Source organism: Ciconia boyciana, chromosome 4, assembly GCF_034638445.1.
Source record: "Ciconia boyciana chromosome 4, ASM3463844v1, whole genome shotgun sequence".
In the NCBI taxonomy this organism is placed as follows: domain Eukaryota; kingdom Metazoa; phylum Chordata; class Aves; order Ciconiiformes; family Ciconiidae; genus Ciconia; species Ciconia boyciana.
Genome location: NC_132937.1, coordinates 21631433 through 21643498, shown reverse-complemented (window position 1 = coordinate 21643498; position 12066 = coordinate 21631433). Strand labels below are relative to the sequence as shown.

Here is a 12066-nt window from a genome sequence, read left to right as displayed (position 1 = left end):
CCTCACACTGCTCGGAGACCAAGAGGAAGAGGCCAGGGAGGATGTGAAAAAGCAGAGACCATCCTCAAAGCCCAGTTCAGCTCTGAAATGTGGCTGGGAAACCCATGCTGCAGCTTCCCAAGCCAACTCAGATGTTCAAGACCCAACTTACTCTGTTCCCAACTACAGAGGGTTTTTGCTAATTTCCAGTGTTGAAAACTCCACCTGCTACTGAGAAACAACCTGGGGTAGTTTTATTTGTTTTACCATCCTCACATACGAAAATTCTGCCATTAGAATTTAACAAGCAATTTCTTGTGAAATCCATCCATCTGTAAATTACCTATCACAGTTAGACTCCTTGGTAAAGAATTCACAAAACAAGCTCTCTCTGTCTCAGCCCTTCTACCTTGTTGTTGTGTTTTTTGCCTGAGTCAAGTTAATCTGCGCACTCCATGGAAGACTGTGTTTATGTGTATGGCCACCTCTTCATATATACTTGTATATTTTTAAGAAACCAAAGGCATAAGTTGTTCAGCTCAGAATGCTATGAAGAGCTAAGTTAGTTCTCAGTGCACACAGTTTTAAAGGATGTGGTCAGGATCACTGGAGCAAGAGGAAGATCACAGCTGGTATGGCAAAACCTTAGTGAAGACTCCAACTATCTTGTTGGAGAGAAAGGTCTTGTTTTGGACTGAGTTAATGGATTATCAGACAGTGGTATACTTGGCAGTTTAGGGCTGAATACAGTACTAAAATTATTTACCACACACTCTACTTTGGCTTTCAAAAGGGCTTTAAGTGAGCTTGAAATCTAACCCTCATGACACGTTATGAGAAGAGAATCAAGGTTCATTTCTACCCTGACATCTACCAGGGCTCTTGGTTTTATGGTTTTAAGTTATAGATATTTCTTTTCATTAATACACAAGAAGCACAGATAGCCTTGATTCGGACAAAAAGGAAAGAAAAATTTTAAGGAACACACAGTTTATGAATGGTTTGTAAATTACAGGCAAACCATGCTGGATAATTAAAAAAACTGTGATTGAGGGCACAGGAGCACATGCTGGAGAGCTCTGTGTTGGGTCCATGCAGATGACACCAAGTTGAGCGGGAGTGTTGATCTGCTTGAGGGGAGGAAGACTCCACAGAGGGACCTGGACAGGCTGGATCGATGGGCTGGGGCCAATTGTATGAGGTTCAACAAGGCCAAGTTCAAGGTCCTGCACTTGGGCCACAGTAACCCCATGCAATGCTACAGGCTTGGGGAAGAGTGGCTGGAAAGCTGCCTGGCAGAAAAGGACCTGGGAGTGTTGGTTGACAGCCGCCTGAATATGAGCCAGCAGTGTGCCCAGGTGGCCAAGAAAGCCAATGGCATCCTGGCTTGTATCAAAAATAGTGTGGCCAGCAGGACTAGGGAAGTGATCGTGCCCCTGTACTCAGCGCTAGTGAGGCCCCACCTTGAATACTGTGTTTAGTTTTGGGCCCCTCACTACAAGAGAGACATTGAGGTGCTGGAGCGTGTCCAAAGAAGGGCAACGAAGCTGGTGAAGGGTCTAGAGCACAAGTCTTATGAGGAGCGGCTGAGGGAACTGGGGTTGTTTAGCTTGGAGAAAAGGAGGCTGAGGGGAGACCTTATTGCTCTCTACAACTACCTGAAAGGAGGTTGTAGAGAGGTGGGGTCGGTCTCTTCTCCCAGGTAACAAATGATAGGATGAGAGGAAATGGCCTCAAGTTGCACCAGGGGAGGTTTAGACTGGATATTAGGAAATTTTACTTCACTGAAAGGGTTATCAAGCATTGGAACAGGCTGCCCAGGGAAGTGGTTGAGTCACCATCCCTGGAAGTATTTAAAAGATGTTTGGATGAGGTGCTTAGGGACATGGTGTAGTGGTGGACTTGGTAGTGTTAGGCTTACGGTTGGACTCGATGATTGGACTTGAGTTGGCTGAGTTGCTAAGCCATTGCTCTGCCCATGCTCCTCACTCTCCAGCTCATTGTTAGTTCTTTAGCGTGGGGTCAGCAGCAGACCCAACCTATCCCTGGGTGTCCACTATCAACATGAGAAAACTCCACATACCTGAGCTGACATCAGGTATCTATCATTGCATCCCCAGCACTGTGAGTCAGTGTCAAAAGGAAAGGCTATGACTAGACTGCTCTTCCAACAGTAATTAAAAATGGGCTGTCCCGTAAGGTTGTATGAAGTTAGCCTGCAGCCCTTTAGTCAGCTGCACACCTCACCTCTATAGCAAATACTCAGAGGCTGGAATTTCATTGCCTCTTCTGCATCTGCTTGCTATTCAGTCCCCAGCATATTTGAGCACAGGGCAGATGAGAGTCACAAGCCTGCACCACTTTATTTTAATATCTAAGTGTACTTCTGAGTTTCAGAAACTACGTCAAGATGAGTAATACCATACAAATTTAAATTACCCCCAAGTTTTGCTTGGTTGATATGGCAATCAAAACTTCATCTCTAGCTTTTGGATCTGTTCCACCCTATGCACCCTGTCAGCTGCTGGCAGCCTCAGCACTCATGTGGAAGTAATGACTAATCTCTACAGGAACATTGCAGCAGCGAAGCTGCTCTGGGCTTGTCATCCAACTGGGATCTGGGAGTGGAGAGTTAGTATTGTTATTAACAATGTGATCATCGATGTTATTGTTGTGGTAGGGCTGGTTCATTAACAAATCAATGTTTGTGCACATCCTTGCAAACATAAAGTACTCTTCTCAGCACTGAGCATTATTATTATTAGAGTTCCCTCTTGCTGTGTTTTCCTGTTAAAGGTTAGAGATGCTTAAAGGTCTTGACCCTCTGCTAAAAAGGAGTGTCGTGCCTTAGAGTTTCTCCCTCTAGCAAGCAGCAGAGAAAGCCACAGCATCTAAACAATGCAGGAAAATGGAGGACACTGGGAATGGCAACCTGCGTCAGACGGGTGGTTCATCGCATATATCTGGCCCCCAACCATCCTCAATATCAGCTGCTTACACGAAGGAGCAAGAAGTTATGAGATAACTTGTCCACTGGGTGACACTCACACTCAACTCAGAGACACACTGTGCCTTGTGAAAACAGGGGTCTTTGGGCAGTGGGTCTTCAAAGTGTACACAACAACTATCCCTTGCTTCTGATGGTTCCTGGCACAATGCTATGCTGAGCAATGATCTGCTCGCCATTTTGTCCTGAGCTTAATCTAGCCCCAGTAAGTAATAAAAAGCAAAGTCCTTCAGCATGGGGGAAACATCTCTGTAATGATATGTTAGGTCTGTGCATCTGTTCTCACAGCAGGGACGTGTACTAGAGCTAATCAAGACCTGGAAGTTGTGTTCCCCAGGAAATTCTGACATCGGAAAAAAATTAATACCAAATGAGATCGAAATGCCAATATTTCTAATTTCCTTGCAAAATGAGATTTCTCTCCCAAAGTAGTTCTAGGCCATCAGAATGTTTTAATTTGATAGTGTAATCTTGATTAATTTCATTCTGACTGTTACACTATATTAAAATATTAAATGTCATTATATATATATAATAACACATATAACATAGAATATATCTGAATTAGTGATCTAATAGAGGATAAAAGTTGAAATGTATTTATTTAAAATGAGGGTCTCTACGCTAAGCTGAAGCACCTGACTTAAATGCCTCACTTAGGCAAGCAGTCTCCTCTTCTAGTCACAAGGGAGCAGTGGACTTTCTGGAGGATGGTTGGGACTACGAGTGGATTACCTGTGAGGATCCCACTGCTCCTCACTGACTGTAAAGGGAACATCACATGGCATGGTTGCCTCCCAAAACATTTACATGCAATAGTGAGAGATTCACCTCTCCTTACTTCTCATGTCTCCAGTGCAGCCATCCTGTCCTGCAGAGTAGATAACCCAGGCTCCTCTCATAGTCAATGTAAGGAAATAGGTACTTTTACTATATGATTAATCTCATCCTGATATAGAGATTGTGCTCTAAGAGGGCTGATTTCTGTTTCCAGATTATCAACGGAGTCTGAAAGGACTCCAGCTCCTCTAAATAGCAGATCCTCATTCTCTAAATAGCAAGTGTCTGAAATCACGTTACTGGCTTCTAATGAAGGGCCACCAGTGCTTTGTGACCTATTAAACTCTTTATTCCAATGCAGTTGCATTTTTATCCACATTCTTGTTGCTTGTCTCTAACATAGACCCGCCCCGGACATTATTGCCCACATTGCTAGCAGGTCTTTCCATGGCCCACGCACGTCAGCATGCTCCCTTCCCTGGGGACTGAGGAGATCTCAGCAGCGACTCTCCCTCATATTACTGTTAGTGCCAATAATGCTGTGCCACATATGGAAATTGAGAAAAGACTCAGTGGACCAGGGATTCAAAGCAATTGGGCGTTTAATGGATACTCTCTAGGCGTATGAGGAGGGGAACCAATGTGGTGGGGATGGCATGCCGGGGCCAGAAAGGAGGACAGCCCATTTACTCACCTTCTCTCTGTTGCTGTGGGATCATGGGAGGTGGCTGTGGGAACGCTTGGCTAATCTGGCCATAAGCAGCAGGATAAGCAGCTATAGGGGAGAGAAAGGGAGAGAAGAAAGAGGGATAGATTTCAGTGCTGGGAAGCAAGGACCTTTCACTCCAAACCATCATACCAAGCTAGAGGTGGGCTTTCCCCCTGCATTTTGGCTCTGGGAAGGGCCGTCTCATGCAGCCTGAGATGTGGCAGAAGCACCACAGTCGTGCTCCAGGCAGTGCCACATGGCCCTGAGCACCCACCCTCCCTTCAGCTTTGGCAGCAGTAACACTGGGGACCGCCACGCTGTATAAATGGGGGTCTCCACTGAGATCTCTCCCAGCAGAGATGCGTAACCATCCCAGATGGCACCACAAACATTCATTCACGAGCTCAGTGTGTTGATGCCCATGCTGACAGCCACGTGCAGAGCACATGCACACGTTTCCCTGTGTAATCTCTCTTGCACCCTGATTAACTCACATGCTCATAAAAACAGTTCACATGTGTTTTTCCCCCCTTACTCTAACCTTAATATGATCACACACTGTATAGGCACAGTTGCACATACAGTCGGATATACATTTTCTTTCATGTCTATAGAGACTTCCTCTCTCTCACACAAACACAGTGGAAACAGTGTGCAGCAATTAAACAATTTTCTCCACCTCAGCTCCCCCACCAAGCAGACAAGGGGAGCCATTCAGTACCACAGATGGTAGATGATGTACCTTGCTGCTAAAAATACAGAGTACGGGTCGCCTGCGAGCCCAGAGAGAGGGGGATAGGGGCCATGTGTGTGCAGAGGGGTTAATTAACAGCTCAAAGGGTTGAGCTGCTTCCCATCTATCAAACCTCACAAGCAATAAATGACAATAACTAAAACACCAGCAAATGAAGCCCTACATGGAGAATTAAATTAAGTTTCCAGATACAGCGCTGACATGAGATAATAGCCATTCCTCAGCAGGAGCCCATGATTGCTCCAGTTACCACAGGAAATAATGACTTGGGGTGGCAGTTTCCTGCAACGTTGGCCACGGACACCTCGCAAGCAGAGGCTGAACACGGCGGGGTCGTGGTCTGCACCAGGTCACTTTGGCTGGTGTCAGTCCATCAACTGCAAAGGAGCTGCTCAGCGTACAGGGTGACGCAAGTGGAGGCTGACCCGTTGGGAGTCGTGGAGAAAGCTGCTGGGAATCCAGGATTATGTCTGTGTAGCTCCTAAGAAAGCTTCAAACTAACTAGCTGGGGTATGGCCAGCTTAGACATACCCTAAAATATGGGTAAGTGCAGACATACCATACCCTGCTAGGCTCTGCAGGGTCTGGTTGCCCATCTCCCCTCCTCTCTGCAGCACTCAGGAGACCTGTTATAGAAAGTGGGCCCAAAATCAGTGGCCTGATTTTGCACTTATGCACTGTGCTAAGCAGACCGGACCTGGTCCTGCCAATGAAGCTGCACCAAGGTACAGGTCAGTGGGAACCTTTGCTTGGGAAAGGGAGAAGGTTGCCTCCTTAGGGAGAGAAGACCCTGGGCTTTATGTTTGTTTTCACAAGATGTGCAAATTTAATCTCAGAGTCTGTGGCCTCCAGCTTGCCCCTGTATCAGCAAACACCTCCCTTCCCCCAGCCCCCTCAGGTCTGTTCAGAGATTAAAGGCTTTAGAGAAGAGAAAGGTTTACTGGGAGAAAGTGTTAATACTAACGACCTGCGTACTGCTGCACTCCAGCGTAGGCTTGCTGCAAGGGGTCTGCTGCAGTGGGGCTCTGTGCTGTGGAGACACAAGAGAGAGAAGGAATTAAGGGGTTAAAACATGACAGGCACACTCCCTTTCTCTTCCCTCATCACTATGTGGTGTGAGAGAGACAGACCCAGGGGCTGAAGGTCCCAGAAGAGGAGCAACTTGCTCACCCTACAGACAGGACTGCACAGAGCCCCCCATGATGGCCAGGAGGGCTCTGTCCCCCAGCTGTCCCCCAGATGTCACCCTGTGAGACTTTGGAGCAGAGGGCAAACAAACCTCTCCCCTCCTTTTCCAATCTTAAATTATGGAGCCCACCTCTGATCATGCAGATTTTTGTCATTGCAGTAATCAACCCCAAAGAGCCCTCATCTTAAGCCAGGATTTACACTGTGCTAGGTGCTGTGCAAACTCAGATCTCAGTGACAGCTACAGTAACATGAAACTTTCAATCAGAGCAGAAAACAACAGGGGCATATCAGGAGGAAGGAGAAGAGAACAAAGCAGTGGCTCCTGCCATCCCGACATCCCTTCAAAGGACTGTGTTGCTGCCAGGCAGCCCCCTGTGCAAGAGGAGATGCTGCTTGGAGGGGAAGGGGACACCACTTGCCTGCTCCAGGGAGGATGCTGTGAATCTCTGTGTAAGGCATGCAGTCCCTTGCTGGCTTCAAAGTGCATTTTCTCTCTTTACAAGTGTGCATTCCTCCCCCCTAAAACTGTTTATTTTTGTGAAACTTTGAAGTCTAGCTCAAATACAGCCAAAGCTAGTTAAGATATTTTTTCCTTTTCCCCTTTGGTAGATAGGGAGAGGAAAAAAAAAGAGAGAGAGAAACGTGTTGGATAAGCTCTTTCTTTATCTGCAGCAATAAAATATTTAAAGCAAAGCTTGGCTGAACCTCCAGTCCAAATGTCACCTTGGCCCTAATATTTCACTTCTTGTTATGAGTTTAATTTGTATTTATTGGTGCTGCACAGTTCTACATTTACACAGTCCCTCTGACTTTGTACTTGTAGGATGATCCCTTAGGGAGCTGCCACTTTCCCCCATTCATCCCACCTTCTTCCTGCTTACAAGCACAGAGGTGTGGCTGGAGACAGGAGCTTGGACTTTGCAAAGGTGTGGGCCTCTTAGAAGGAAATCTAGTGCCATTAACCTACCCAAGGAGAGACACTGACTGTATGCCAAAGTGTGGGGGAGGTTGGCAAACATGAGTGTAACGGACCCAAGGAACATGTAAAAGACCTAAGGACAAAATGTTTTCTTACAGATGCAAATACCAGCTCGAACCTTAACTTCAAAGATCGCCATTGATCATGATGGAAGCTTGCAAGGTCTTGCACTTATCTCCCAAAATACAAGGAGGAATGGTGAGAAGACCAAACTTTGAAGGGACAAACCCAATTAGCTGACTAAGGCTTGGAGGCTCCTGTTCATTATGGGCATTACTGTATCACAAGGACTTTGAGGATGGGGTAGTCACAGGAAGAAATAAGCGGGATTGCAGTCTTAGGTTGGAAGTTGTTTGGCTGATTTCCTACCTGACTTTTGGCATGTCCCTCAATATGCGTGTGTGATGTGAAATCGGAAAGCACTGCCCTACTGTAAGGATTTTCACCCCTTGAAAAGGGGTGTGAGGAGAACACATTAAAACCTGTGGGAGATCAGTGGAAGGCATAGTAGAGAAGCAAAGCTATATTTTTAAAAAGTAGATGCTCCAGGAAACTGGAGGAAATGCTTGGAAAATATAAAAACTGTTTCCACTTATTCCTGCCTTCTTAAAAAAGGAAGCAACTAAACTATATTCTTTTTAACCTCTACTCAAAACAGTTTTCCTCTAAAAACAGAATGTTTAGTATATTCTTCAGAAGAATACTGAACGGCTATGAAAGGTTGAGTGATACACCAGTTCCTGCACCCCTTTGGGAGAATGAATCATAATAACTTGGACCCCCCAAAATGACCAAGTCCTGTCAGGTAGAAGATAGCTCCTGAGGAAGGTGAGGGGACATGTGGTAAAGGGAGCAAATCTTTATAAGACAACTATGGTTTTGCGTTCTGCAGTAAAGAAGATGGTCTACCATGTCTTCCCTAAAGGTAACTGCCCTTCCTTGGTTGCATTCATGTGTTTATAGAGCTAGAAGAAATTGTCTCCACTGCTCAGGAGATACACTCACAGCATTTCCTTCCTCTCCAGCTGAGGCTGGACTCAGGCATGCTCATTTTTTCTCTGACATGCTGACAATTAGCAATGACTGCTTCTTTGTTGATATGGGAGAAGTCATTGAGCAGTACCTGTCTGACTGTGGTCCTTTCCTTTATTCTTTGCCTTATCTAGGCACACATGGGAACTGCCCACTCTGCCAGCTCTAGCTGAGTCTATGTCCTGAACAGGACCACCCAGCTCACTGCTGAGCTGCTCTCCTCACCCCATCTGTAGATATCTCGCCTGCCTTTGGAACCATACTCTGCCCATCATAAGCAAGCCATTCAGCTTAGGAAATAGACACTGAAAATCATGGTTCATCTTCTTTAAGATTAAATATTAAAACTGGGCAAATGCTTTATTTAAAGGATTTGGAACAACAGGCCTTTAAATGCAGTTTTTTCCCTCACACACAAAGCTTTTAGAGTTCATTATTTTCCTGAGTTTTTGTGACTTGTCAGCAAGGGTAGTATCTAACTAGGTGTTTCTTTCTCAGGAGGTTGCCTTGTGCCCCAGATCACGCAGGTAATTTCCTCCTGGCTCACAGCACATGCAAGCCAGTGGGAAGACTCTCCCCTGATTTCAGTCAGCTTTGCTCCAAGCTGGGAATCACTTACTCATAGGTAAAGAAGATGCAAGGTGGCTGATCTAACACACAGGACCGTAACACTGACCTAACCATCCCTGGATGCTCTTGAAAAGGAGCGAGTTGAAAGCTTCCCTAGGCTGTAGGACTAGGCAACATGGGGAGGCAGCAACCCTTGGCTTGGGGCTCTGTGTTTTATTCGTAGTCTCATACCCTACCTTGGCTCTTTGGGAAAAGCAGTGGTGGTGAGTCACCACCTGCAGGAATTTAACTTGGCAGCTCTTAAAAACAAAAGTGATGACTTTAGCTCACTGAAGAACTCATCTTCCTTATCTTGAAGAGTGTGTTTACTCAGCAAATGAAGATGTGACTTCAGTACAGTGGATGTGTCCATGCTGGCCAACAAGACCCTTGAAGATGCAGGGACACAGACTCCAGGGCTGGCTGGGTACCCAGGCACGAAGCCAAGGTAGCTTGGGCAGCCATGAGCATATCTTCATGCTGCTGCTCACTCTGCCAGATGAATTAAACCTAGCGAAGGGCATAACTGCCTGTGCTTCCAGTTGTAGTGTGGATGAAGCCAACAGCTGGTATCGATCCAGAAATCTCAAGACACAGATTAGACATTTGAGGAAGTCATGGCCATTCTGTGTTCCGTAAAGTGACAGACCTCCTACATTCTAATGACCCATGAGAATTTCATCAAGGGCTCAGATCTACGAGGGGCTCACGATCCAGAGTCAACCTGCCCCAGGGGTTATGTGTGACTGTAGGCTGGAGCACACCACGTGCTAAAATTCAAAGTGATGGGGAGACATGAATCATTTCTGTGTCTGAGCACAAGGAGACCATGAGAGAAGGTTGCTTTATTCCTCTGTAAGATACACATAACTTAATAGGATGTGCACCCCTGTAGCCTTCACACAGATCATGCTGTGCTAAGGTAGGAGAGTTACCCTGTCTCAGCCACCCTTTCTCCCCATCCAGCTGGCCAGTCTTCTCTGTTACTGCAAATATTAGTTGAACATGGGCATGCGGGGCTGGGAACAGACCTTAGCTCCTCTGCATGCTGTCTGTGCCAGGGTGTAAGCACCCTGTGGGAGAGTGGTTGAGTGACAAAGGGCACGATTTGATTGATGTGAGCATTACAGCCTTTGATATGGCTGAAGAACCAGATGTCACGGTGGAATGTCCTTGAGATAAGGAAGAAAGCAGGAGGAGCACTTGGTAAACAAGATAAGCGGAACCAAGCCTGGGAAATGTCGACGGACCCCCTTCGCGTGAGCAGCGCGTGAACAGCAGCTTTGTACCAACCAAGTAACTGTTTTAGGTGCATGGACAAATGTAGTTATCCAATAGTATAGTTGTTATTAGCGCGTGCTTTGCTTGGTTGTCTATATAAACCTGTCGAATAGTCTAATTAAAGGAGAACGACCATACTCATATTGAGACTCATCGTTACTTCGGGTCCGTCTCCCACTCCGGCAGCACCCTGTGGCCCAGAAGCTAAATAGATGAGTAAGGGCTGGTAAGAGTTATAGGGATATAGGAGACACTAGACGAGGGACATGGATATCATAAAGCACCTTAAAAGGGCTTTTGGACCAGAACTAGCACATCTCTAAGTTGTAACATCATCAAAAGACCTTGGATGTACTGGTGACTATCTGCAGTTGTGCCCATAGATAACATTTGAAATAGCTTTCCTTGTGGTCAGACTCATGGAGACCTTACGTCCAATGTACAGACATTTAAGAGATTAAACGTGATGTAATGTACACACCAAGGATCAGCTGGTGAAGTGAAAGAAGCAGAGAGGCTCCTGAGAGGCCAGAGGACAACTATCAATCACATCAGCCCCAGTGAAGTCCATGGAGCCTTGCTGCTTTACTGAAGCTGAGGATCTGGCCTTGCCAGGGCAAACTAAAGGTGTACTGTGAAAACAGATGCTAATAATAACTTCAGTTGGCAGCTCAGGGCAAGAGCCTTATCCCTGGACATCACCTCTATATTAATTTGATCATTTCCATATCTCCATGGGAAAAATCCTGCTTAGATACAATTGTCTCTTTGTGAGACGATCCTGGCCAAGATGCCACAAGGTGACCATGGCAGATAACCTTCCATAAACCTGGAGACATAAAACAAGCCAATGACCTACTATATGGCCATAAATATAAATTTAACGAAGGCAGCACTTATTCATTAGGCAGAAGTCAAGAAATGACTCCCAAGTCCTTCAAAGAAAGTAGATCCGTTAATGTCACTTTCCAAATCCTCTGCCTGATGCCAAAAACCAAGCATGATTGCCCAAGTCAGCATGAAATACCAGTGCTTTAAAATTAACACCAGGAAGCTTTCTTACTACTGATATATCTCTAGATTGAAATCCAACTTTTTAAAGGGGCATTCAGATAGTGTTAGGCCTGACATTTAGCTTTTGTCAGAGAATGAAAGGATGGAGGTGGCAGAATGAAGCACATCATTGTTAAAAATAAATAAGATTGGTTTAAGTGGTGTTCTATAAAGAATCCCTCCTGAGATGCCAGTAACCCGGCTACAGTGTCTGGCCAAGATGAGCTGTTATATAGGCACCCCAGGTGAAAATGGCTGTAGGGGACAGAGGGCTGCAGTCTGCTGTGATGGTCAGGAGTGTAAATCAGGAGGAGCTGCACTGAAGCCAGTGGAGGTGGTGAGGAAAAAGGATGGTGGTTACTGCCTGAGCCATCAAAAGGGGGCCCTCCATCCCCCTCAGTGTGGTATGGGACAGTGTCCCTGTCCCAGCTCAGGGTAAGAGAAAGCCAAGGAAATCTGCTTTCTGAAATCAGAGGAGCCCGGTGATTCTGAGACAAAAACAGGGTCTGGCATATTTTGGGCCCCTAAGACACCCTGGGATTTCACTATGGTGGAAGGAGTCAGCAAACCTTACACCAATATGATATCCTCTTCAACCCCTGCTTCTGATTGCCTATGCATTTCCTGACAGACATGCTTTATTCCATCTATTTCACTCTATTTTGCAATGCTGTTCCCTACATGGTTCTACA

General features: G+C 45.9%; 1 protein-coding gene across 46 annotated transcripts in view; it reads right to left on the bottom strand.

Annotated features, from left to right (window-relative positions):
* Positions 1–12066, bottom strand: part of CELF4 (CUGBP Elav-like family member 4) — a 735309-nt gene that overhangs the window by 24102 nt on the left and 699141 nt on the right. For 18 of the 46 annotated variants that reach the window (XM_072858800.1, XM_072858824.1, XM_072858806.1 and 15 more), the window contains 2 exons: positions 6194–6259; positions 4461–4541 (listed from right to left, as the gene is read on the bottom strand). In XM_072858800.1, the coding sequence (XP_072714901.1) occupies positions 4461–4541; positions 6194–6259 (147 nt within the window). Of the gene's footprint in view, positions 1–4460; positions 4542–5360; positions 5366–5926; positions 5933–6193; positions 6260–12066 lie in introns of all 46 variants that reach the window. The other 28 variants (XM_072858799.1, XM_072858822.1, XM_072858803.1 and 25 more) reach the window with 4 other exon arrangements.